Source organism: Mus caroli, unplaced genomic scaffold (assembly GCF_978045245.1).
Source record: "Mus caroli unplaced genomic scaffold, Mus_caroli_1 scaffold_7, whole genome shotgun sequence".
Lineage (NCBI taxonomy): Eukaryota > Metazoa > Chordata > Mammalia > Rodentia > Muridae > Mus > Mus caroli.
In genome coordinates, this window is record NW_028227262.1 from 119,906,118 (window position 1) to 119,934,109 (window position 27,992).

A 27,992-nucleotide genomic window follows, 5' to 3' on the forward strand; every position below is an offset into this window, starting at 1 on the left:
TTGTGCGGATCAGGGGTCTCAAGTCTCTTCCAGAAGGCAGGCCCACAGTTTGGTCCCTTCTACATTTCTTCTAGTTGCCCAAATGGAAAATTGATGTAGGACAGCTTAGCCCATGTCAACAAACTTTTATTGCCATTTCTGCCAGATTCCCGATTCTTACACTGTAGAAACACTGAGTTCTGGTGCAGGGGATGCGGGTGGGGGGTGGTGTCACTCCTCTGCCAAGTTAAAGAAAACCCCACTTGCTGGGGCGGGAAGGCCAGACAGAGAGGAATTCAAGGGCATATATGGCTTAGTCCGGCTTCTGCCGAACGCAGAATATAGGGACCACGGTTCCAAACATTTTACAGAGCGGGTGGGGATGAATTTGGCTGCGGTTATACCCCTTGCCCTTGCTGCCTTGTTTCCATGGAGATGAGGGAGGGGCAGGATATAGCTCACTCTGACTACCTGGGAGTGCGGCTAGGCAAGCATTTGGTAAACATACCCCCTTCACTCCTATCCCCCATATGCCCTGCGGTCCGGTCCAACCCCTAGGCTCCAGCTGCTCTGCCCGCTGCACTCCCAGCCTCTCTGGAGGCGGAATTGTGCCAACTGGACTCCTGCAGGGCTGCCAGTGTCTGTGCACAGCCAGGTCTCCCTGGCAGCAGACTCTGTCCACCTAGCTCAGCAGCAGCCTTAACAGAGCTGTCTGTTGTGCCTCAGCGACAAGTATGCAGCTAGTAACCCTACAGCTTTCTGTGCCGCCGCTGTTTCCACACCTCTGCCCAGAGGAAACTAAAAACACAAACTCAAATGTTCAAGGTTACAAACAGGATGAAATAATTCTCGGACAATGCTGAGGCTAGGATGGGGAGATGAGGCACATCCTTCGGAGACCTGAGCCATCTGTGTCCTGCCTTCTGGAGCTTGCTTCTTTCCACTGGGCCCTCATTTGGGGGCTGGAATCCAAATCTGCACTGGGTGCTCTCAGCACCCTCTGCTGCTGGTCCTTGAGATGCTCGTCGCCACGGTAAGGAGGCGCAGGAAGGATTCTCAGTACCACGGGTCAGCTCGGTGCTGTTGGTTGTAGAGCTGTAGCTTGATCTGATCTTTTATTTGATTCACGAGGACCTGGGACAGCAGGATTCCCACCAGCTGCAACGGGCAGAAAGGAATCAGGGTGGACTATCCTGCTATCCCAGGCTCAGTCCTTCCAATGCAGCAAGCACATCCCTCTCTGGTCCCTCTGCTATGTCAGTACCCAACTGATCCCTGGGTGTCTCTACAAAAGACAACCTTCGCAGAGTGTGAGACCTACCAGTTGGGCAGGGTAAGTTACCTGGGGGATGGCCAGGCCTAGTGCCACACCACCAAGCAGGAACAGGTTGCTGTGTATCCAGTTGACCAACTTGTCAATACAGCCATTGGTGTAGATGACCTTACTAGCTTCCAAGTAGTCCAGAGCCTGCATACCTTGGCCACACATCGTGTTGATCACTGCCTGAGGAAAATGTTGAGAAGCCAAATGGTACTCCCACACCAAGAAACACTGGCTGACAAACCTGCCAACTTTCCCAACCCCCCTAAGTTGTTAGAGAATGTCTGTGGAGAACACTGGAGTAAAAATGGCTAAATACAAAACTCCTTTCCTTTGAGCTCTCTTGGCCCAACCATCCCCTTATCTCTGTCCCATGTGGGCTCAGAGTAAAAGGCTAAAGTGACCATCACAGTAGGGTGAAGACAAACCTGCACAGCCACCTGGTTAAGCTCAGGAAGGAGTGTCACCATAACAGCTTTTCTGCCCAGGAAGTAACTTGGAGCTTACTTGGGAGGAAATGACAAGCGGTGTTTGCTCACCTGGTTGGGGGTGGGCAAACAACAGGAATAAGGCACAGAGCAGCGCTCCCGGCTAGGGTTGTCCTCCGAGCAGTTGAAGTACATATTCTGAGACCAGTCTCTGTAGGAGATCCCTCCGCAGCAGCTGAACTGCAACACAGCCCACCAGAAAGGTTAGGAATTGCTGATCCCCCACAGGGAGGGGCCAGGGGACTCACCAAGCTGAAGGCGAGCTTCCATTGTAACTTCAAGGTACTGCAAGCATATGAGGGACCCAAGCTTCTCTGTTCTTTCACTAAAGAAATTCTCTTAATTCCTTCTTTATCTCATTATAACTTAGTGCTTTATACTCCAGCTGGCTTGTGCACACGCGCATGCACACACACACACACAGAGAGAGAGAGAGAGAGAGAAAGAGAGAGAGAGAGAGATTATTCAGATTTTACCTCTTGAGAGAAGGTTCTGAATTTACAACCCTATAAACCAGTCTGGAAAGGGGATATTCAAGATTACTGGCTTGGACCAGGGGTGTTAGCAATAGAGCATATGCTTAAAGTGTTTGACCCCTGGATTCACTCCAGCACTACTAAGAAAAAAATATTTTTAAAATATCCAAACCCAAAACCTTGACATAAGAAAAAAAAATCACAAGCTGAGTGTGGTGGCGCACACCTTTAATTCCAGTACTTGGGAGGCAGAGGCAGGCGGATTTCTGAGTTCGAGGCCAGCCTGGTCTACAGAGTGAGTTCTAGGACAGCCAGGGCTACTCAGAGAAACCCTGTCTCAAAAAACCAATAAAATAAAATAAATCACAAGAAGAAAATCTTCAATATCAGGATCTCACAATTACTCCATGGAAGCAAACTGGATCTCAAAGCTGAGGGCTGCTGAGCCAGAGGAACAGAGATGCAGCACTGGTGTTGAAGATGCCTTCATTCAAAATGTAACTGAGTCACAGCAGCCTAAACTAGAACACCAAACGTGAAAGTGACTGAGGTGTCCACCCACAGATAAACAGAACGAGGAGGCAGTCACACCGAGTATTATTTAGCCTTAAAAAAGGAAATTCTAACACATGCTACATACAGCATGGATGACACCTGACAACATGCCAAGTAACAGTAGTCAGTCATGACAGGACACATAGGTATAATCCCATTCACATGCTGTTATATTCACATGACAGGACACATAGGTATAATCCCATTCACATGCTGTTATATTCACATGACAGGACACATAGGTATAATCCCATTCACATGGTGTTATATTCACAGAAGGTTGAATGGTGGTGGCCTCCACGAGAGGGAAATGGAGAGAGTTTAATGGGCACAGTTCATCAGGGAAAGAAGGAAAGGTTTTTTGTGTGTGCGTGTGCGCGCGCACGTGTGTGTATGTGTGTGTGCCTGTGTGTACACGTGCCATGGCGTACATGGAAAGGCCAGATGACAACTTTGGGGAGTTAGTTCTTCCCTTCCACAGTGGATCCCTGGAATCAAGCTCAGGCTCTCTGTCAGGGTTTTATAAAAAGCACATTCAGGCTTGAGAGATGGCTCAGCGGTTAAGAGCACTGATTGCTCTTCCGAAGGTCCTGAGTTCAAATCCCAGCAACCACATGGTGATTCACAACCATCCGTAATGAGGTCTGACGCCCTCTTCTGGTGTGTCTGAGGACAGCTGCAGCGTTCTTACATATAACAATTAAAAAAGCAGGTTCATCCACTGAGCTGTTTCACTGTCCTGAAGAGATTTTTGTCTTGTTTTGTTGTTGAGATGGGGGTTCCTGTAACCAGCTGGCCTAAAACTCAATATGAAGCCAAGTCTAGCTTTGAACTGCTAATCTTTCTAATTCCATCTTTTCAAATAGAAGGGACAGTGTGCACTGCCATACAGGCAAAGATGGAAAAGTTCTGCTAACAGATGGTGGTTATGGCTACATACAATATGATTACCCCCTCTTTTTTGTTTTTAGAAGATTTATTTATTTATTATATATAAGTACACTGTAGCTGTCTTCAGAAGAGGGAGTCGGATCTCGTTACGGATGGTTATGAGCCACCATGTGGTTGCTGGGATTTGAACTCAGGACCTTCAGAAGAGCAGTCGGGTGCTCTTACCAGCTGAGCCATCTCACCAGCCCACCCCCTCCTTTTTTAAAGATTTATTTATCTTATTTATATGAGTAACTATCTTCAGACATACCAGAAGAAGGCATCAGATCCCAGTGAGCCACTATGTGGTTGCTGGGAATTGCAGGACCTCTAGAATAGCAGTCAGTACTCTTAACCACTGAGTCATCTCTCCAGCCCAACGTTTCTCCTTCTATGCTGGGATTGAACCTAGGGCCTCAAACATACAAGGCAGGTGCTCACCTCTGAGCTATAACCCCAGTGTCTCAGTAGTTACTCAGGCTGTCCCTGAACTGACTGAATAACCCAGGTAGGCCTTGAACTCTGTCTTAGCCTCCCAACTAAGAAGGATTACAAGTTGTGTCAATACATCCACTTAATGTAAATCTTTTCAATACATAAAATGGGCAAATTCTGGGTTATGGGTATAGCTCAGTGTTGTAGAGTATTTGTCCATGGTGCTGACAGCTCTGGGTTCTACTCCTGATTTTACAAAAACAAGCAAAACAAAACAAAATGGCCTTTGTTTTTGTTTTCTGTTTGTCTGTTTGAGACAGGGTTTTACTGTGTAGCCCTAGCCGTCCCAGAATTCACTCTATAGACCAGGCTAGCCTAGAAGTCAGAGATCCACCTGCTCTTGTGTCTCCAGAGTGCTAGGATTAAAGGTGTGTGCTACCACCACCTGGCACAAAATAGTATTTTTTGATTACATATATTTTGTCACAATTTTTAATGTGATATATAATAATTTTTGATTATTCCTCATTCCCCTATAGGTAATCCCTTACAATTTTTTTAATTCTTCCAGAATCTTTTTGTAAGACTAATAATCTTTCCTTTCTTCTTCTTTATATAAGCATATATATTATATATATGTATCATATGTGTATATTATAATATATACATCTGTGTATATATACACATATGTGTGTATATATAAACATATATATATATATACACACAGATGTGCGTATGTACACACATTTGTATATGTATATTATGTATATATGTAATGCTATATATAACATTCTATGCCCTTAGCAGTACCTGCCCCCACAAAGCCCTTCTTAGAATACATTATTTATCAGGTAAAAGAAGTCCATTGGCCTAGAGAGTGAGGCGTTTCTTGCAGTAACATTTTTACCCCTGCCCACAGGGCACTGGGTGATCACACCACACTTGGCTGGTACCTTCTTCTGGCCAAAGTCAATGAGGTTCTGCAGATCCAGGTCATCTCGATAATGCACGATAGCATTGTTGATGATCTCACTCACTTTCCCTCGAGCCTGCCAGACACAATCAGGACACAGGATTAATTCATAATTATTAATCCCTTCAGAAATAACAGCAAACCCAGATCAGCATTTGCGGTGGTTTGAATGAAAATGTCCCCCATTGTCTCAGATGTCTGAGTGCCTAGTTGGTGGCACTGGGTGGGGAGGTGTAGGTAGCGTGGCTTTGTTGATGGAAGTATGTCACTAGGTGTGGGCTTTGAGGTTTAAAAGCTACATGCCATTCCCAGGACACTCTCTGTTTCCTGCCTGTTCAGGGCGTGAGTTCTCAGCATCCTACGTCTGCCACCATACCCGTTGTGGCTGCCACATCTCCCCACTACGCCAGACTTACCCCTTTGGATCGGTAAGCCCAAAGAGACTCTTCTAAGTTGCCTTGACCATGGTGCTTTATCACAGCATCGGGAGAGTCACCAACACTACTGGTTGTGTCTTTTGCTCTCCTCTCCAGATGTCTCTATGGTTTACTGTCACAGCACATTTTGTAGGGTCAGAGGCCCAGGGTAGCCCTTCCCTCCCTCGTGCCAGGTTCCAGAGGATCAGCACAGGCTTGGTAAGGCTCTCCCCCTATTCTGGGTGCATGCTAACAGCCACTAAAGCTAGTGCAGCCAAACAGCCCTAAGTCCCTGCGTACTGTCCCAGCTCCAGTTTCCACCATACCTATGCCCTGTCACCAGCTCCTATGCCTGCCTCCCTTTTTATACACTGGATAACCCTATCTCACCCTGTGGGTCATTAACTCACTAGAGAGCCTCACTCTACCTCAAATTCATCCCAAGGCCTAAAAATTGAGAAGCCCTGTCACTGTCAGACCCATGTCACTAAAAGGTATTAGTAACTGCCTCCCAAGAGTTGGGGGGGGGGCAGGGAATCACAGACTAAAATTAAAATTGGGGCAGCTACCAATTCATATTCCCTCAGCTCATCTTTAATCTGAAGGAGATCTTGCAAGGGAAGACGTTGGTTGGTTCAGGCCCATCCACTCTGCCCTGGGTGGACCAGTGGACCAGGGCAACAGTGCTCCTGACATCACAGCTTCTCAGAACTCTCCTTCAGAACAATGCAGTGTTATCTACCTCTCTCTACCTACCTCTGCATAGTAGTACCCAGAATACTTGTTGACTGGTGCAGTGAGGGAATTTTGTTTTGTTTTAGCAGGAAGGGGCTCACTAAGTGGAGACACTGACCTCTAGTGGACACAAGAAAACTGCTCTTTAGACTCAGATCTACTTCATTAAGCCAGAAGGACTTGTCAACTACAAATCAGCTCAGCAGCTCCTAGCTGCTTGTACCAGGGTCTCTCTCTGCTCAACTACTTTTTCCTAGGGCTTTGTGTGTGTGTGTTATTGAGACAGGGTTTCTCTATATAGTCCTAGCTGTCAGAACTCACTATGTAGATCAGGCTGGCCTGGATTGCTTCTAGAGCACTGGGATCAAAGGTGTGTGCCACCACCCCTGGCTTCTGTTCCTGTGATGTTATTTCATAGTCTTGTATTTTATTCCTGGTAGCTATTTGTAACTTGAGAATGGAATTCTGATTCATTTTTCTTCCCCCCCTTTTTTGGGGGGAGGTGTTGTTTTGTTTTCAAGGTGGGGTCTTATTAGGTAGCTCAGGTTGGTCTGGAATGCACTCTGTAGACCAGGCTGTCCAGGAACTCAGAGATCCACCTGCCTTTGCCTCCCCAATGCTAGGAATAAAGGGATGCACCAACACACCTTGCTACACTTTTCCTCCTTTTTAAAAATAGACAGATTTCTCCCTCCTACTAGTCCCATCTACACTGGAATTTACAAGGCAGACAATGCTGGACTCAAACTAGTGGAAATCCCTCTGCCTCCAGTTTCCCCGTGCTGGGATTAAAGGAAATGCTGCTTCTTAATTAGGACTGTTGCCTCGGGCAGCCGACCTCCAGATGCGGGCAGCACGGTTCAGAACAGGGTCTGCCTTCCCTCTGCTTTCCACAGCTAGTTCAATAAACAGGGTTTGAGTAACAGTCTCTTCAAGTTGTCTGTGGTTTTGATCACTGAGTGCTACTTAGTTGTTTACCATTTAAGATGTAGGTTATTTTAATGTTCCTCATGTTTATTGATCCCCCTTCACCCACCCCACCCCCACCCCGCGCCATGGCATCAGGTTGTCAAAGGAAAACACCTTATAGTCATGAAATTCTCTTTAAATAGATTGATGTTAGAGGCCATTTATCCATCCCTAGGGGAAACCTTTCAAAGGCTGATGCTTCCCAGGGGAAAATGTGCTGTGGTTAATTAATCAGTAGGAACTTCCCCTTCCTCCCTCTGGTACCAAGAGGCCTCCAGGCTCCCCAGTGTTACCTTGTCTGAAAAGACGAAGCCCAGGATGCCAGCAGCCAGCTGCAGCAGGAACACGATGGTGAGGCAGAGGGAGAACTATGGCAAGACAAGGAACAGCATCACTGCTCTGGGAAGCAGCCCTTTCCAGGGCCAATGAGAGGCAGCTAGACTCTTCTCCACACCCCCAATACAACAAAGATTCCTGCCTCTAGGACAATGCTACAGAGGTGGCCACCCAGAGGGGCGGACAGCACAGGCTTAGAGGGTAGGATGCAACAGAGGGGACAGAATGGACCTCTATAGGATGGCAGAGGGGAGCAGGAAGCACAAGGAAGACGAGCGAGCAAGGCTTTTCTGCACGGCCTGACCACTCACTGTCTGCAGAAGGCAGATGTTCTCCCGAAGGGATCCGATACAGCCGCAGAAGGTGAGCAGGAACATGAGGACGCCCACCACGATCAGCAGGATAGCAGGGTCCACCGCCAGACAAGCCAAGGCTGCTTCTGGGAGAGAGGCTGACCCTCAGCCGGAGTCTGCTACCCACTGAGGGGCTCCCAGGAAAGGATGAGGGTGTACCCAATCTTTCTTCCTGTCCTGGGGGGAACCTCCTTGTCTGGTGGAGATTATGGGAAAGACCTCCTCACAGGAAAGAACAAAAGTGTGCTGGAGGAGTCCTGGCATGTAACTGGAAGAACTGGGGAAAGCCTCCATCCCAGCCTCACGAGTGGAGCAGCCACTTAGAGTGGCACAGGGCTCACTGGCTGGGCCGATTCCTAGATACTCTGCAGGGGGATTGAGGTTGAGTCGCTTCAGGACAGGCTGCGGGGCCAAGTCCGTGACTGCTCTCTGCTTCTGCAGACCTAGCTTCTCTCCAGGGCTTAGATCAGACAGATCTGGGGGTGGGGGACAGGAAAACCCACGGGAACTGCCAATCTCAAGTGGCCCAGTAAGACTGGGTTCAGGGGGCTGCTCCTCTGACCTCAGCCCAGGACCAGCGCTGGAGCAAGCAGAGGTGCAGCAAGGGTGAAGAGAGGCAGAGGGAGACCTATAACCCACCTGCGTGCTTCATTAGCCTGGCATAGACACCCACAGCCACCATGACCATGGAAATGACCTGTGGGAACAGGAGAGGAGTCAGGAGAGGCCAGGTTTCCAGGGCACAGGTGCAGCTATCTCCTACCCAACACCGCTAAGGGCGCTTCCGCTCCTCAGCATTTTCTCCTTCATTCTCTATAACACAATCATCTTGTGAGACAGATAGTGTCTGCATCTCACAGATGGAGGAATCAAGACAGTACAAGCTTCCAGACAGGTCTGGAGGCATAACTCAGGACTATAGCACAAGGCTTTGGATTCAATCACAAGCACCAAAACTTACACACACACATATACACACACACACACACACACACACACACACACGAACACACGAACACGTGCACGCGCACACACGCACAGACACACACAGAGACACAATTAAAACAAAGCATGGCCTTCTGAGAGATTCAAATACTGAACTCCATTTGGGACAACTTTCTGAGTTGCCGTTGATTTCTGCATGTGAAGATGGAATTAAGGACAAGGGACAGGTGTGATGGCTTATGGCATTTAATTTCAGCATTTATGAGGCTGAGATAGGAGACCAAGATTCAAGGCCAGCCTGTGTTACAATGCAAGAGCCTGCCTCAAAAAAAAAAATTAATTTTCACATGTGTCTGTGTGGGTGCCCACTGAAGCCAGAAGAGGGCACAGAAGATCCTTGGACCTGGTGTTAGAGATGAAGGTGTTTGTGAAATGTTTTGTGTGGGAGCTGGAATCTAAACTCCAGGCAGGTCCTGAGTTACAGCAGTGAACATTCTTAACCACTGAGCCATTTCTCCAGCCAAAACTATCTAAAATATAATCATATCTTTATTTTTCTTTTTTTCTCTTTCTCCCTCCTCTCCCCTTTCCTTACTGGTTTTTCAAGACAGGGTTTCTCTGAGTAGCCCTGGCTGTCCTGAAACTCACTCTGGAGACCAGGCTGGCCTCGAACTCAAAGATCTGCCTGCTGCTATCTCCCAAGTGTTGGGATTTAAGGTGTGAGCCATCATTGCCTGGCTAAACTTATATTTCTTACGTCTTAAACAATGTTTTCGGGGCTGGAGACGAGTTTCAGCAGTTAAGAGCACTTGCTTTTGCAGAGAACCTGGCTTAAGGCCCTAGCACCCACGTGCCAGCTCACAACCACCTGCAACTCCAGTTGTTACCTCTGGAAGGAACCTCTGGCCTCTGAGGGCACTTACACACATGCAGGCAAAATGCTCACATGCATATAAATAAAAACAAGTTCGTTTCCATTTTGACATCTGTTTGTGTGTGAGCTCCTGCTGCAGCACACGCATGAAGTCAGAGCACAGCTGCGGGTGCTGATTTTCTCCTTCCGCTCTGTGTCCTAGGATCACACTCAGGCTGAGTGTCACCTTGGCTACAGACACCTTTACCCACTAAGCCATATCGTCAGTCCCGAAAAAAAAAATGTTGTGAGAGTTGAATAAAATAATGCTTGGAAATCACCTAAATTTCTGACACTGAATACTATATACCATCACCAACAGGACTACATAGGATTTGTTCAATTCTGAATTCTAACTCACCTACATCAAAAGGCAGGCAGGTCTTCCTGGCAGATGCAGACTCTAGCTCTCTAACTCTATTGGAAGCCAAGGATAAAAGTACACACCAATGTGAAAGGCAGGAGTGTGCTTACTGGCTCTACCATAGAAAGGAATCTTTATAAACTCTGATTCCAATATGGAAGAAGACAATTTAGGCCTTACAAATTTCATGGCTCCTCCCTGTAAGAGCAAAGCCCATGAGAGGCTCCTAGGGGCCCCCAGAGGGGTCTTTGTTTCCAAGGCTTCCAAGAGTGCCTGGTAGCCCCAGCTTTCTGCTCAGCTTCCAGCCCAGTTTCCAGGCTGGTGCTAAGCAGCAACTCACTGTCACCATGGCAATAGATTAGGCCAGGCTCTGGCAGAGAGGTCTCAGCAGCAGGGGCTTGACCAGCTCAGGAGGGAAGGGTATAGCAGCTAGATCCCACATCCTGTGAGACAACACTCTGCAGGAAAGAGCCACCTGGGAGGTCTTCAGTGAGAGAAGGGAGCTGGGCCCTAGGTCAGGTAATGAGATTAAACTAGCCCTCTGTGAGGAAGACATTTTTCCATTTGGGAGTTATTTCTGAACATTCTTTACTATTTAGCAAAAGACAAGTATGTAGTTAATGCCAGGCCTGGGTTAAAAATAAGTCTTTGGAATGCTTCTTTGTGAATCCATAGTGCTATGGTTTCTTGGCCTTTTGGCTAAGATCAAGTGTGTGAGTCCATAGTGCTTCCTCCTGGCCCCTACTCAGATCCATCCTCTGACTCGGATCCAACATGCTCAGCCCTGTCTCCTCACCCCCACCCAGGTCTAGCCCTTCCTCTGACTTGGGTCCAAATATTATTAGCCTTCATCTTCTGCTTGGGATAAACAGGGCAGCTTACCGAGCCGAATGTGGGGCTGTAGGTGCTAACACATGGCCGGGCTTAGGAAACATGGGGGAAGGCAGGGAAACCCTAGGTCAGGGATGCCAGTCACCGCCAGGTCTGGACAAGCCCTTTAACAGTATGAGACACACCTGGGTCAGCAAGATGGCTCAGCAGGGAGAGGCACTTGTGTGCAAGTCTGGCAACCTGAGTTCAGTACCTGGAACCCACTCCACAAAACTCCTCTGCCTTTCCCTCTCTACTGCACAGAGCTGCAGTTGTGAATAGTCTTTTACTGTGGACTTAATTAAAAATGAGTATCTATTCTGTATTTTTGTTGCTCCTAGTCTCCTCACATGCTAAAATTTTCTAGATTGGATAACTTTGTACAGGGATCAAACCAGCAGGTGTGGTAGTGCATGCCTGCAGTCCCAGAGCTCTAGAAGGAGAAATGGGACAATCAGAAGCTCAAGCCTGCCTTGGGTATGTTGTAAGGGCTATGTGAGACCTTACTTCAACAAAAGAGACAGAGATGGGAGAAGAAGAATGGGAGAGAGGGAGAGGCTACATATCACAGGGCAACTTAATTCTCTCCATGGGCATGTAACTACAACACTTGCTCCATCTTCTGGGGTAAAGAGAACAATGCCCCCCAAGGACAATAATGTCCTAATTCTATGAGCCTGTGAATATATTATCTTACGTTGCCAAAGAGACTTTTTGCAAATGTGATTTAGGATTTAAAGATCTCCTCATTCCTCTGTCCCCATCCCACCCCCCACTGCCACTGCCCAGGACCCAATATGGTCACAAGCAGACCTTATCAGAAGGAAGGAAGAGGGGCAGATTCAGGGAGAGAGGCAGAACAGTGGAAGCAAGGTTGAAGTGATGCAGTACCATGGACCAAGGAATGTAGGCAGCTTCAGAAGCAGGAGCAGGAAAGGACATTTCCCCTAGAGAACACGGGAAGCAACATGGAATTACAGACGCCTTGGTGCTAGCCCAGGAAAGCCTGTTTTGAGCTTTGGATCTCCAGAAATGTGAAAGATTAAATCTGTGTTGTTTTAAACCTTAAGTTTGGGAGAACAGAAACAAATGTGCTATTCCAACCCAACCCACCAGCTGTTAGGTAAGGTGCCGAGGGCCTGTGATCTGTTACCCTGTAGGGAAAGCTAGTGCATCCTCAGCTTAGGGCACTGGCTCTCAACTTGACTGCATTAGAGCCACCTGGGCACCTGGAGGTGGAGGGGACTTTTCAACTCTCCATGTCCAGACTGCCCTGCAAACCAAGCAGTTTAGAATCCCCTGCCAGGAGACCCAAGCAACCGTAGTTCTGAGAGTTCCTGGTGATCCCACAGTGCAGCCAACCAGGAATGGAAGATAGAAAATCGGTTACATTAAGATCCAGATTGAGGCATGAATATTATTAATTGTTAACCTGATCGTTAAGGACATCTCTCTCCTGAGACCTCCAGACCTGCTCTTCACAGCTTTGTCCTTCACATATCCATCCCTGCCCTCACGTCCCACCCTGGAGCCTCAAAGCCGCTGCCACGACAAGGTTAGTGCTGCAGACATTACCACCATCAACTTTAAAGCTGTATGGAGCTCCAGAAAGGATTCAGACACTCACCTCTGAAGGACATCTGGCCGAGTGTGTATGGTGCTGTGGCAGCATGTGAACACCGTACAACCTCCCTCTCACTCTGGTAATCTCCCTATGGTACCAATCTTTAGCACAACATCCCCATAGTAAGAATCCCACCAATGGCTTGCTTTCAGGGGATAGAGATAAAGTCACTTCTCTTCTTAGAATGGGTTTTCATATAATGGACAGAATGAAGCCTGACTAGAAACTTTTAAAAGCTAGGTACCATTTTCAAAATAGCTGAGCCTAGCTTTTAGGAAAATTTATGTTCCTGAAAAGCTGTCAGTCAGATGATATAAAATAATTTGTATGTTCCAGTCCCTGTATTCTTATACAAAGTGAGTTATCACCTTGGAATGAAAATGGTCATCTGTAGGACTCTGGTGAGAAAGGGCTAGTTCAGGGCCAGAGCAGAAATATATTCAGATGAGCTTGGAACAGGCTGGGGCAGAAAGTAAGGCGCTGAGAAATAAAGCTGGGGTAGGGGAGCTGGGTCAGTGGGTCAGAGTGTCTGCTGGGCAAGCATGAGAACCAGTACCACGTAAGAGCTGAGTATGGCTGCTGAGCACACCGGTACCCAGCACTGGGGAGCACATATCTGCAGAGACTGCTGGTCTGCCAGCCTAGCCAAAGCAGAGTTTCAGCTCCAATGAGAGACTCTATAGGAAGGAAATAAGGCAGAGAAGAATAGAAGGAAAGACTCCGTGTCTTCCTTTGGCTTCTACAAGGGTGCTCATACACAGAGACATTTACCATACACAATCAGAATTCTCACACTGGGGAGACACAAGCACCAAGTGAATGAGCTATCAATGGCCAGAGGATCAGAGTAAATAACCATGATTCAATGATTGAGTGCATATTGTTCTTACAAAGGACCCAAGTTTGGTTCCCAGAAACCACACTGGGTGACTCACAACTGCCAATGACTCCAGCTCCAGGGGACCTATGCCTTTGTCCTCTCTGGGCACTTGACCTCATGTGCACACCTATACACAGCCCTACACACATGCACATGTACTTTAAAATAAAGTTAAAAATGTAACTGTATTAAAGCACTGCCCATAGTATAAAATAGTTGTCTGTGTACCTATATCAATACAAATAAATGACTTAATAGAGACTAACTAATAAATGTAGCTATCAAAGAGGTAGAACAGAACTCATTACTCCTTATGTGTGTGCTGTGCATAGTCTTTCTTCCAAAGAGCACAGCACAGAGGAGGAAAAAGCAACCGCACGTTGGGGAAACCAACCGACAGCCCCTCAGCCTCTCGTTCACGGTCGGTAGCAATGGGACGATGGTGACGAGTCACTGGAGGAACGTGTTACTTTGCCATTGTGGTCTTCCTCCTCAGAACCCACAGGAACACCAAGAACAGGCATCAGGCAGTTCTCATAAAGGGGCCATCTACAAAGTCCTACAACAATACCTCAACAACACCATCAAAACCAAGTCAGAGACTGTCACAACCAGGAGGAAGAGGAAGGAAACATGACAGCTAAATGCAGTGTGGGATCTGAAACAGGCTCCTAAGGGAGCCTGATTAAAGTTCAGAGCCCAGTGGGAATGCTGCTGACTGTAACAGCATACGGACCTACGGTGTTAGCATGGAGGAACTGGTCTGTGTAAGTACTTATTTAAAAGGGCTGGTGAAGGGATCAGTGAGTACAGGGGCTTGCCGACAAGCTATGAGAAGACATGAATTCGATTCCTAGGGCCCACATGGTAGAAGGAGAGCGCCAACTCTGGCAAGCTGTCTTCTGATCTTCAAACATGTATGTCACATGAATGCCCACACTTAACTTATACATATACACACAATAAATAAAAATAAATTTGAAAAAGTCTATTTAAATAAAAAACCACCCTTAAATTTTTTACTTTTATAAACTTAGGTTTTTGGGATGGCATTCTGTATTGAAAATTTTTTTCATATAACATATTTTGATCATGTTTCCCCCTCCCTCAATTCCTTTCAGATACCACCCATCTCCCTACCAACCTTTTTTTTGTTTTGTTTTGTTTTGTTGTTGTTGTTGTTGTTGTTTTTCGAGACAGGGTTTCTCAGTAGCCCTGGCTGTCCTGGAACTCACTTTGTAGACCAGGCTGGCCTCGAACTCAGAAATCCGCCTGCCTCTGCCTCCCAAGTGCTGGGATTAAAGGCATGTGCCACCACGCCCGGTCCTACCTACCCATCTTTATTCATTCTCTCTCTCTCTCTCTCTCACACACACACAGACATACACAGACACAGACACACCAGAAAAACAAGAAACTCAAGGGAACAAACCCCACAAAACCAAAAGTCAAAACAAGCAAAGACCAATAAGCCAAAAGAATGCTCAACCAAAACAAAAGGTCCGCAGACTACCACTGAGTTAGTCTTGTGCTAGCCAACAGCCCTGGGTCTGTCCTGAAGGGTGGCTGATACACTCAGTGAGAGTCCACTGAGGGGAGGTGATGTTCCCTTTGCCACTGGGTATCAACTGCTGCTGGCTTCCCTGCCCTCTTAGTGCTGGCTGCCGTCTGATTTGAACCTATGCACATTTTATGCATGCTGCCAGGCTCTGTGCATTCATATGTGCATCAGTCCTGCTGGGTCCTGAAGACATGGGTTCCTTGGAGTCATCCATCCCCTCTGGCTCCTACAATCTTTCTGCCTCCTCCTCCACAGAGTCCCCTAGGTCTTAAGTGGAGGGATTTGATGAAAACATCCCCATGTAGGACTCTGTGCTCCACTGTCTCTCACTGTCTACACGTTGTCCAGTTGTGAGTCTCTGTGTTAATTCCCATCTGCTGTAAGAAGACGCTTCACCAATGTGGGCTGACTGAGGCACTGATCTGCACCCCAGACCAGTGTGTGGGGAGGGACTAGTAAAACTGGAGATGGGCTAGACTGGAAGCTTGGGGTGATCTGTGTTTTAAATTATTTATTTAATATGAATTGACATTTTCCCTGCATGTATGGCTGTGTGAGTGTGTTGGATCTCTTGAAGCTGGAGGTACAGACAGTTTTAAGCTTCTTTGTGGGTGCTGGGAATTGAACCCGGGTCCTCTGGAAGAAGATCCAGTGTGCTCTTATTCACCACTAAGCCACCTCTCCAGCCTCTGGTGTAACACTTTTAAATGGGGCCCACATCATTACTGGCCTCAGACTCACTATGTAGCTCAGGATGATCTTGAACTCCTGAGGCTGTCTACCTACACCCACACCCACACCCCTCCCCACCCAGCCTCCCACTTTACCACACCTGGTATCTTACACATTTTTGACAGGAATATTACATAGATACTGTGTTGGCTAGTTTTGTGTCAACTTGACACAGCTGGAGTTATCACAGAGAAAGGAGCTTCTGTTGAGGAAATGCCTCCATGAGATCCAGCTGTGGGGCATTTTCTCAATTAGTGATCAAGGGGAAAGGCCCCTTGTGGGTGGTGCCACCCCTAGGCTGGTAGTCCTGGGTTCTATAAGAAAGCAGGTTGAGTAAGCCAGGGGATGCAAGCCAGTAAGGAACATCACTCCATGGCCTCTGCATCAGCTCCTGCTTGAGTTCCAGTCCTGACTTCCTTTGGTGATGAACATCAATGTGGAAAGTGTAAGCTGAATAAACCCTTTCCACCACAACTTGCTTCTTGGTCATGATGTTTGTACAGGAATAGAAACCCTGACTAAGACAGATACTGTTGCATTTTGAGGAAGCACAAGACACTAATTCCCATCTCATAAAAACATCATTTTGCTACCATGATGTTCTATTAGATATATGTCTCTGCATGCCATAAAACAACCCAGGCAGTAAGTACTCTAAACGAACAGTGTCCATGTTTCCATTACAGTGCTGTGACTGGGGCTTTTCTCTGCCCCCTTGCTAGCGCTGATTAGAGGGTGAACAGTCAAGGCACTGATACTATTCAAAAAGAAAACAGGAAGTGAAAAAAATCTCCATTATTTTGGCTTCTCTTGCAAATTAGAAAAAGACACCCATGGTTTGATATATGGAGGGAAATAAGTCTTGTTCTCTCCCCTATGGCACTGCTAGTTCAGGACCCTAAGGTGAGGCAGCCAACATAGGCTCCCAAGCTCAGTGTCAACAACTATGGGCAAATTGATTGCTGGTGGCTTGCCAAACCCTGAGGAGGCCCTGGGAGATAGGAGTGGAGCCCTGTTCCTAGGGGATACACACACACACACACACACACACACACACACACACACACACACGGCTTTCATAAAATAGAAAATACTAATTATTAATATAATTCTCATCTTTCTATGGCTAATGGTGAGACTGTGAGCAAAAAAAGTTAAAGCTGGCCCTTGGAGTCACTCCCATCCACATGCCCTTCTCTTTTTCCTGATGAAGGCTTCACCTAAGGGCCTCCCACCTCAGCCCACCCCAGCAGGGGACCCCTGCTGTTTCCAAGGACAGTAGTAGTAACTTCCTCCTGAGAGTGCCACGAGCCAGCACCAGACAAAACTTCATTTACTTACTTGTTTGCTTATGTGTGTGTCCACACATACACGTGCACGCCACCGTGCAAACGTGGAGGAACTGTTTCACTCCTTCCATGCTCTGGGTCCCAGGGATTGAACTCAGGTCATCTGGCTTAGTGACAGACACCTTGACCTGCTGAATTGTTTTGCCGGCCCCAGACTAAACTTAGATATACTAACATCTCGCTCAACCAAGAGGGCACTTACGTCTCCATTTTACAGAGCTGAGGTTCACAGCATCCAAGTGACTTTGCCTAGTTCGCTCAGTTAGTGAGTTTCTGAAATGGGAAAGGAACTTCTTCTAGTCATCAAAGCCTTCGGACCGCAGCCACTGGGCTGGCTGCCTTGTTATCTCTGCACCACAGTCACCCCTGATCCCATGCCTTCCCCATGGGGCTATCGTGAAGCAGGAAGAACAGCTGCCCTCAGTCCTCCTGGGGAGCAGCTGGCAATCTCCAAAGCAGGTGGAGCTCAGGGAGGGGAGAGAAAGCAGGAGAACATAGCAGGGCACCAGCAAGGCCTGGTGGGCGGCTCAGAGGCATCTCTGACACCTAAAAGGGGAAGACAGGGAATGAAGAAGCAGGGCCCGCCAGCTGGAGTGACCTCCACATTTTATAATCCATCTACAGACAGTTGGGGGTTGTTTCAGTGGCCCCTCCATTAGTCTCTTTCCCTCTTCTGAAGACGGTAATAAAGGATACACGTCTGACCCAGACCAAATCCTTAGCACTACCAAAGCCAAAACCAGCGACTCCAGCCTAGAGGAAGTAGAAATGAGTCTCTACTTTGTTTCTCAGGTATTCTATCCTGGTGGGTGGACTGCAGGAATTCACAGCCACCTAGAGCAAAGCAAGGCCCTTCCTCTTGTTTCCCAGGACCGGCACATGCCGGGCCTCTGTGTCATCCAGCACTGCTGTTCCCGGAATTCTGAGGAGACCACTGTGTGACACTGGCTTTTAGCTTGTACCGTCTGAACTGGACGGTATCACCTTGATGAAATGGAGGAGTTAGCAGGGCCCTTTCCTCATCATGCCATGTGGCTGACCTTGTCTTCCACAGACCATGCATGGCTGCTTTTTCTCTTCAAAGGCAATGCATGAGGAAGGGAAGAGCATAAGGACTCTCCATAGTATAACTGTTCAAATTTGACCGTTACCGGAATCCCCAAACTCAAACAGCTGAGGCAGGGGACTGCTGTGAGTTCAAAGATAGCCTGAGCTACAAAGTGAGGTTCCCCCAGCCCCAATCCAAACTCCCAGTCCTAGAAAAACCAGTCTAAAACATAGTCTGCTACCAAAACCATGAGGAGAACTGCACACTTCTTAAATTCTTTCAAAAAGATGCTGAAGCTTTAGTTTTCTACTTAGTACAAGACCCAGTAGAGCAGAGTTGCTAGGGAGATAAGAAGCCATTTGAGATGTGATGGCTCTTATCTCCACCTATGGTGGTTTGAAGTTTGTCTGTTCTTTAGCGACAAGGTCTTACTGTGTGCCCAGCCAGACTGGCCTGGAACTTGCCATGTAGAAGCGCAGGCCTGACTGAACTCACTGTGGAGTCTGTTATGGCAGAAGGAGCCTCTGCTTCTTCAGCTTCCAGAACGCTGGAGTTACAGGAATTCACTAGTGTGGCATTTCTGTTGTTTTTAAAAAACTATCTGGAGACAGGCATGGTAGCCACCATGTTTATAACATCAGCAGCATTCAGGAGGCTGAGGCAAGGAGATCTCTGTAAGTTTGAGGCCTGTCCCAATCAAAAAGATGGGCTGGAGAGATGGCTCAGTGGGCAAAACTTGTAGTAAGCATGAAGACTTGAGTTCAAATCCCCAGAGCCCGTGTGAAAGCTGGACTTAGTAGCACATGTCTAGAATCCCAGTACTCTTATTGTGAGATGGGAAGCAGGGATAAGAGAACCCTAGATGCTCTGAGGCCAGCCACACTAGCACAGGCACCATCGAATAAGAGACCCTGTCTCAAACAAGGTAGAAGATGAACACACACACCCGTGTGCACACACACACACATGCACACAAAGAGAGGGAGCTGGGGAGAGAAAAAAAAAATCCATGACAGCCAGGACTGCATAGAGAAATCCTGTCTCCAAAAAAGAAAAAAGAAAGAAGAGGAGAAAGAAAGAAAGAGAGAGAAAGAGAGGGAGGGAGAGAGAGAGGGAGAAGGAAGAGAGGGAGGAAAAAGAGAGGGGGAGGGAAGAGAGGGAAGGGGGAAGAAGAGGGAGGGGAGAGGGGGGAGGAAGGGAGAGGGGAGGGGGAGGGGGAAGGGGGAGGGAGGGGGGAGAGGCTACACTCAGTGGTATAAGTGTTCTGAAATTTCAGCACTCAGGAGTTAGAAGTAAGAGTATCAGAAATTCAAGACCTGACTTGGCTACATAATGAGTTTGAGCCCAGCCTGTCTCAAAAGACAAATCAAAACAAAAACAAACAAAAACCAAAACCAAGAATCTGATTGTTTCAGATGCTGCCCCATAGTAAAGTACAAGATGGCATTTTGTAACACAGTAGTATTAGGTCAACACTCTCCGCACAACTATGATTCTATTGCGTGTGGTCTGAAGTGTAAAAAAGACTCCTCACCAGTGGCTGAGGCTGGCCTAGGGAAGGCCCGGGATGGGATCCACATGTGTCACAGACAAACAGAGGAAAGCCGATGTGGAGGGTGGCAATCACATGAGGCACTGGGGAGCTACTCAAGAGGACAGCTGTCATTCATTTTTCTGACCTGGCTGGAGGATGAGAGGTGTCAGGTAGAGGAAGGCACAGTTGGGTACCTCACCTGCTCAGGCAGGCAAGGCTAGGCTGTGTTTTCACAGAGTAAGTCTATAAGGGAGAAGAGTGAGAAAAGACATGGGCTTCCCCCAAGAAGCTTTGCTCTCTCAGGCAACAAACATCCGTTCAGCATTCACTCCTGCCTCGGGGAGTAAGAATCCAGAGTCAAATTAGGCAGTCTCCACAGTCAGGAGCCGGGGTCTAGGTGCACATGACTGCAGTACAGGGAATGAAAGCACCCATCTGCTGCTCAGAGTGGATAAAGGACCAGCAAGAGAGAAGCAGGGTAGCACTGATAATACTCCCGCCAACAAGTGCCCCGGCCTAGGACACTGTTTCCCATATCAGTGTGTTCACACAGTACAGAAGTAACCATCAGAGGGAGGGAGGGAGGCAGTTACTTTTAAAGAGTTTAAATACAACTTCTAGGATCTTGCAGCAGTTACTTTCAGACTATGGAAACTCAATGACCAGTGGCCCAGCAACCTGATTCTGGGGAGAAAACCAGAGCTTCCATGCCAAAGAGGAAATGAGATTTGAAACATGAACAGGAAGGATTGGTTCTGATTCCAAGGGAGGCACCAGCTTCTGAAGCAGATCCCAGACGCCCCGGGGGTCAGGGCCCCTGCTGCAGTAGATGTGGCCCCTGCTGCCATCCCCAAGTGTGAGCCCAGAGGATGCTGGCTACCTTCCTAACATGTTTCAGGCACAGATACAAAGACTACCCTTACATAGCTCCCCAGGAGCAGGCCAGACATGCACTCTGCCTGCAAAGTGGTCCAACTGTCCCAGCCATGGGTGCTTTCCAAGCAGAAAGGGGAAATTTATTTGATTAGGACACTGGAAGCCTACAAGGGACATCACATGGTCACCAGTCCCTAAAGTGGATGGTAACAGAGAGGAGCTCTGAGCTGGAGAAGTGGCCCTGTATTGATAGCTGCACGTGTGTGGAATAAAACTGGGGCTCTGGGCTTAGGAGAGAAGTGACAAGCAGTATTGCCCAAACAGTACCATCTTTTCACCATCCCTTAGGGAGGCCAGCGTCCCAGGGACCAAGACAGAGAGACTCATGCTTAAATCCTTTAGGTCTTAGAGAGAGAAAACAGTTCCCAAAGTGATTTATTCATCTATAAATAGTTCACAGAAATAGACAAATTCCTCCTTTAGAGGAAAAAGATTAAGGACAGAGAGTCGTATATGTTGGCTTGGCGTCACACAGTAAGTGGGTGCCAGAAAGAAACTGGGCCTCTTGTCCTTCCAGACACTATTTCTAGACCCACCAACTTTTTTGCATCTGCAGTAGGTCCAAAATGGGGGTTCTGCTCTAATTCGGGGGTAGTACCAACATGGCTAGCTTCTGATTTCAAACAAAGCATTTTTTTATTTTATCTTATTTTAGGTTTTAGGCGCCGGACCATGCTTATCCAAGTGCTTTCCAAGCAGGTGAGAGAGCATTTTGTCACCCATGTGTGCAGATGCCAAAAGGCCTTCATGAGGTGTTTGTGGTTACATCTTTAACACGTTTTATTATTATTATTATTATTATCATTATTATTATTTTATTTATATAGTTTACATTCTTCACCAAGGTAAATGGGCCTATGAGCCTAGCTCTCTTCCAGACTGTGACCTCCCAAAGTTATTTGTTTGATAAAAGGGCATAGGGTGGAAGCAAACAATCCAAGAAAACGCTCGTGAACACGAGTGACAGAGGCACCGGCTGCGGGCATTGAGGAGGGCAGGTAAGAGTGAGGCCCCACTGAAGGTGGTTTCACTGGTGCCTGCCCCTATGTGGTGAGTTCCCCTTAGTACATTCCCTCAGCTCTGCAGGGTGGTGGAGAGGGCTTTTCCTGTTTTCAAACCTCCCAGGGAAGCAGAACCAAAGCCAAGAGTTCTTGGGTTAACTGGTTACCCCAGCCACAGTAGCAGCCATCCGCGGACTTTCCCTACACACATGCTGGCTCAATAGAAAATCAGCAGCCCAAGGCCCACCAGCCCAAGCCTGCTAACCAGCTGCTGGCCACGGGTGAAAATCCTGACTGTTGTTGCGATTTAACTTTCTCCTGTATAAAACCGTGGAAGTTTAGCAACTGCTGGATTTTCTAGTTCCAAAACCATTCTAGAATGTGACAGAAGCCCAAAACTTCAATCTTCCCAAGAATACGATGGCTGAGAGTGAGCGTCATCACCACCCTCTGGGATGTCTCTCATTTGTCCCAATAGGCTGGCACTTAGGTACCCTGTGCCTGTGCTTCACACCAGGGCCCCTGTGAAACCTTTCCAGCCGTGGCCTTGGATCTGCCTTCTCCCAGGAGGCAGTTCAGGCCCACTATTATTCCCTCTGGCAAATCTGAACTATTGGTCTCAGGCTGAGAGAGGCAAAGATGATAGGCTTCTGGGCTGCAGCTTTGGTGCAGTAGAAGCTGGCAAAAGAATGGAGAGATGGGGAAGGACTTCCCCTTGTTATCAAATCCAGAGGGGCCCACGCACTCTGGCTATGAAACAGGACTCAGCTAGCATTCTCTAATGGACTCCCCCTCCCCCTGAATTCTCAGCCCTCTCCTGCCATCCCCCAATACACTGCATTAGATTTTTGCTGGGAGGAAGGGAAGGCCTGTGGACTTGAACATATTTACCCAGATCAGTCAAATCAATAAGGATGGTGGAGAGGGGACGGAAATCCAGGTGTCGGGAGCTCGGGGTTAATACTGTTTACACTTTTCCACCCCAAACAAAAGATTCTGAAAGGAGCCATAGCTTCCAGCCCAACAACAACAACAACAACAAAATCCTATTTGAATCATCTGAAGACTGTCAGCTCCAAGTAGAGAAGCTGGTCTTGAAGAAGGTAGGGCAAAGTTTGGGGCCATGCTGGGGTACACATCGGACCTGGAGACCATTCTTAACCCTTTTCAGCCCTGACAGGAGCAGACACCGAGGCCTGCAAAAGGGACAGATATAGTCCCTTGACACAAGCCCCTGAGGAACTGGAGCGAAGGAAGGCTTGGGGTTTCTCTTCCTTCTCTCTCCCTCCACCCCCGCCCCGCGCCCCGCGCCCCGTATGGCCAGTCGGGCCTTCCAGCCCCCAGGCCTGAAAGTCCCTAACCATGAAATGTGCCCATGGGGCTGTCCAGCCAGCTCTTTCTTTCCCCAAACCCTTTTTATTTCATGGCCTGACACAGATCCTCATCCCTGCTAAAGCTTCATCCCTGGCAGCAAGGATGATTGCCCACCTCTTAACGTCCCCTCTTGACACGGCGCCACTGTGGTTTTCCTCCCCCGGAGAAATGCCCCCAAGTGTCACCAGCTCAGAAAACTACGAAGCACCACTCCACACGCTCCTGGGCACCGGGCAGCCCAGGCCAAACCTCCCAGCCTCAGGCAGCCCCCTCGGCGCTCCAGAGATGCCCGAGAGTCCGGTGCCCCCTGACCCCCCGAATCTCACCCAGAAGAGCATGTTGAAGAAGAAGAGCAGGTATTTCACCAGCGGGCTGACGAAGGAGAACTCCTCCCCGTAGGCAGCCGGCACGCCAGGTCTCCGCGCCATGGTCCGCCGCTGCCCCCGGGGGGCCTATCTCCCAGCGGCCGCCGGCCCACCTGCGCGCCCTGCAGCCCGAGGCGGGAGCCGCGGGGCCACGGGGACCCGAACGCCGGGGCAGCCGCGCCGCACCGGGAGCCTCCCGAACCGTGCGTCGGGGAGCCGCGCGGCCAGGGAACGGCGCCGCCGCTGAAGCCGCGGCGGGCAGCGTGAGCGGCGGAGACTCCACCGCGGCCGCAGACCAGCTTGGCCCGCCCCGCTCTCAGGAAACCGGGCCCGCCCCCCGGACGGCCATTGGTGAGTCTGCCCAAGGCTGACTTCTCATTGGTCGGGGGCTCATGTCACTAAGCAGCCAACCATCCCTCTGCTCCGAGAGGCGGGGGAGACACCTGTTCTGTGAGGGACAACTTGCTAAAGGGTCAGTGGTTCTGCTTCTGCCCGCCTAGACGGAAAGCCTGCAGGCTGCAGCTGCTTAAGGGGAAAAGAATGAGGAAAAGGAATGTTCCCTGCATCCCACACCCACGTCCTCGGCCCAGTTGCTGTGCACACACGCAAACACACGTACGTTAAAATCAACAAGTACGCACTTTGTGTGTTGAGCAATTCGCTAAACGCTGTGGGAATAGAAAAGAAGGATGATCCTCAGGGATCAAGACAATAAAATCAGAGCGACAAATGACAGGTACTAACAACCAGAGAGAGAAGAATAAATACACCCCTGCTTAGCAATCAAATACTTTAAATGCTCGTTTTAAACGCCTCATAACCTAACAGTGAAATTCTCAAACCATCCTCTTCTCTCATTACCGTCCAGCCTCTCTATACAAACCCTCTCAGAACGTTTGTCTACGTGGAAACACCGGTTTTTTGTTTTTAATTTTGTTTTGTTTTGTTTTGTGTTTGGCGTGTTGATAGGATATGCACAGATTGAATCCCAAGTACAATGTGGTGGACATTGTACTAGCTACACAAGTACGATTTTAACCTGGGGAGGAGTCTGATTTTGCCATCAATAGCAACTGAGCCATATGCCCAGCCCTGGTATTTTGTTTCAATAGGATTCAAAATCCAGTGTGGAAATACAATAACTGCACGAATAACTATTATGTAATTGGTAGAAGTTGAGCACCAGAAGGTGTCATGGCGAGAGAAACTGGAGGAGGAGATTTTAGAGACAGTGGGGACATGAAATCCAGGTGGACGAAAAAAGGTGTGTCGAAGCTTGGACAGATGAAAGCAAACTGCGTGTTGTGCGGAAAATAAGCATATCACTTTTCCCGGCTTGGTGCAGCGGTGCCTGAGAACGCTGTATGGGTTAAACTGAATGGAGGTTGTAGAAGGACTTGAGATCAAATTACTGAGTTTGTGTTGAATTGATTTGGAAATAAGAGTTTTAGAGAAGGAAATGGGGTAAGATCTCTGTTTTCAGAGAGAGTTGGAAAGAGGCTGGAGAAAGTTTAATGGCAGCACTTAGGAGGAAGGGGCAGACAAATCTCTGGGAGTTCAAGGCAAACCTGGTCTACATTTGAGTTCTAAATCAGCCAGGGGCACACAGTGAGATCCTATCAAACCAGAAGAAGAAGAAGAAGAAGAAGAAGAAGAAGAAGAAGAAGAAGAAGAAGAAGAAGAAGAAGAAGAAGAAGAAGAAGAAGAAGAAGAAGGAGGGGGAGGGGGAGGGGAGGGGGAGGGGGAGGGGAGGGGAGGGGAGGGGAGGGGAGGGGGAGGGGGAGGGGGAGAAAAAATTTTAAATTCTAGTGCTATTATTCTGCTAAATGGTCATAGTGTTAGACAGCTTCCTAAGGTTTTTATCTTTATACCCATAGGTCAGTGCATCTCTTAACCCTCATCAAAGAAGTTTCTTTTTGCAGTCAATGGAGATTAATAGAGGCCCACAACCTGCCAGCATACGGGGAATAAGAGATGTGGAAGGCTCAGCTGTAAATGGGATGGCTACATTACAATATCCCTTCTCACCACAAGGCTCAGATATCACCAAGGAAGAAATGGGGGGGGGGGGTGTAAGAATGAAAGGTAGTGAAGATTTGCAGCAAGACAGTATTTGCTGGATATGACAAGGCTGTGGTTGCACATAGGAACTTACAGTGGCTGAGACCTCATGCACAAGAGCTGCTTAGATCAAGCTAACTAAAACCCAGCATGGATAGAGGAGAGGATCATGGAGTTTGTTTGTTTGTTTCTTAAGTTGAGGTCATACTATGCAGCTCTAGGTGTACTGAAACTCTATATGTAGGTAAGACTGGCTTCAAATTCAGAGATCTACCTGTCTCTACCTCCTGAGTGCTGGGATAAAGGATGTGAGGCAAGTGCTCTTCCAGTGACCTGCATCCACTGCACTGCCTCTTCCTCTGAGATGAGGGCTCGATGTTGCGCAGGCTGTTCTCAAATACCTGGACTCAGATAATGGCCCTGATGCCTCAGCTGATCAAGAAGCTGGGACTACAGACCCTCTGCAAACCGTCCTGAACAGCAGAATCTGTTTGAGGATAAGAAGTGCAAGGAGCCAGGTAGTGGTGGGACACACCTCTAATCCCAGCACTTGCGGGTAGGGGGAACAGAGGCAAGCAGGTACCTGAGTTTGAGGCCAGCCTGGTCTACAGACTACTGAGTTCTAGGACAGTCAGGACTGCACAAAGAAACCCTGTCTCAAAAACCACCACCACCACCAACAACAACCAAAGCGAACATAGTGTACTAAGGTTAGGTTCTCATTTTCAGACATTAGCAAACGCTCTGAGTGCTTCTCTATCAGAAATCATCCTAAAACCAGGCATGGCAGCTTGGGTCAGTCCCCAGCATTCACACTGGGCAGCTCACAACTGTAACTGTTTTTGGGAATCCTATGTCTTCTTTTGGTCTCTGTAGTATGGGTACCCATATACACCCCCCCACACACACACAGGCAATGTAAATAAATGAATTATTCTTAATATAAATATAAACATTGAATTAATCTACCTTAGCCTTCTATTCTAATCGGGCTACCTCCCAGCCCTATCCCATAATACTTGCATATTATTATTGATCCGACTCTTTGGCTTCAGGTGTGTTTCTATGACCTCTCTCTGGACCCCTTTCTCGTGACTTCAAATCCTCCACCTTTCTTGCTGATTTGAATCTCCCTCTCGCCCTCTCTCCCATCCCACCCTGTTCTCTGTTCTGCTCAGCCATTGGATGATCAGCATTTATTAACAAGGCAGAGAATAAATGACAATAATTGTTTACAGGAGATTCTTGGTATAGGCATTACAATGCCATGTCCAGATTGGAACAAGATATGGGGGCAAAGAAATCAGCATTTGAATAACACCAGGGTAAACTTTATGCAGTGTACAAAACCACACACACACACACACACACACACACACACATCTAGAGAAACCCTAATGGTAACCACAAGCACTTGGAACTATAGTGAGGCAAGTAATTTTGGGATAGTTTAGAATATACTATTGAAAAGCTATGTTGTTGTGCAATATTCACCAGAGGAGACTGCCTGGGTTTAAGCCAATAAAAAGTCTTCATTAGCTAGTTGGTGACTACACTGGTTGTTCAGGATACCAAACCTTTCTCAGATTGAGCTTTGAAGCGCAAAAACTACATTCTGGGTTGGCATACTTCAGTTAACAAGAGCAGTTAGCCAGAATCAGAACTAGAGAAGCCAAAAAGCAAGGTTAGTGCATCTAGAGACTTTCCTAGAGCCATAGACTCTGATGGATTGGGCCTTTGTTTCTGCATATTGAATTTACAGCCTGAATGGTACTTTCATCATGAAGTCAGTCATGCTTAGGTCTGGGGCTCTATTTTCAATGTGAGGTGGTTGGAGAGTTGGCTCAGCCACTAAGAGCAATTGTTTTTGCCCAAGACCCAGGTTTGACTCCCAGCACCCATGTGGTGGCTCACAACCTTCTATAACTCTAGTCCAGGGGACCTAGCACCCTCTTCTGACCTCCATAAACACCAGGCATGCAAGAACTGCACATTCATATATGCAGGCAAAATCCTTCTACAGGTAACGATAGAATGGCAATAACAGCAAAGAAAAAGCAGGATAAAATCTAGAATACTAAGAGAATTGACTTCTGGTATATGTGTGAGATTTACAGGTTTGTTGGCGTCAGGGTCTCTGATTCATAAAGTCTCGGTCCATTTTGCTGTAATAGAAATCATCTGAGGATCAGAACTTTATACAGTAAAGAGGTTTCCTGACCCTGTCGCTCCGGAAGCTTAAGAACATAGTGCCATGGCCTGCCCAGCTCTGATGAAAGCCTCACGGCTCACAGCATCACAGTGGCAGCCCTGAGTGTGACAGTGACAGCTGAGGCAGAGATGCTAAACTCTCACAGAAACCACCCCAGTGCCAGGATACCCACATTACCTCCTTCAGGGAGAGCGCTCTCTGACTCAGCTGTCTTCCTCTCCCCAGAAAGGCTCACCATCTCAGTACTTCCACTCTGG

General features: G+C 47.9%; 1 protein-coding gene across 7 annotated transcripts; it reads right to left on the reverse strand.

Moving 5' to 3' along the window:
• Positions 1-110: 110 nt before the first annotated feature.
• On the reverse strand, positions 111-27,992 carry Tspan33 (tetraspanin 33). Of its 7 annotated transcripts, none has more exons than XM_029479007.2 (9): positions 23,424-23,963; positions 19,787-19,935; positions 8,606-8,663; positions 7,925-8,049; positions 7,571-7,645; positions 5,138-5,233; positions 1,840-1,968; positions 1,322-1,483; positions 111-1,137 (listed from the first exon to the last, which is right to left on the reverse strand). In XM_029479007.2, exons 2-9 carry the CDS (start codon positions 19,916-19,918, stop codon positions 1,036-1,038), a joined length of 879 nt encoding a protein of 292 aa, XP_029334867.1. In that variant the 5' UTR covers positions 19,919-19,935; positions 23,424-23,963; the 3' UTR covers positions 111-1,035. The 7 variants fall into 7 exon arrangements, with proteins under 7 accessions (XP_029334867.1, XP_029334866.1, XP_085696890.1 ...); XM_029479006.2 differs by having other exon boundaries at positions 7,925-8,052; XM_085840764.1 differs by lacking the exons at positions 19,787-19,935; positions 23,424-23,963 and adding an exon at positions 27,913-27,992 and having other exon boundaries at positions 7,925-8,052.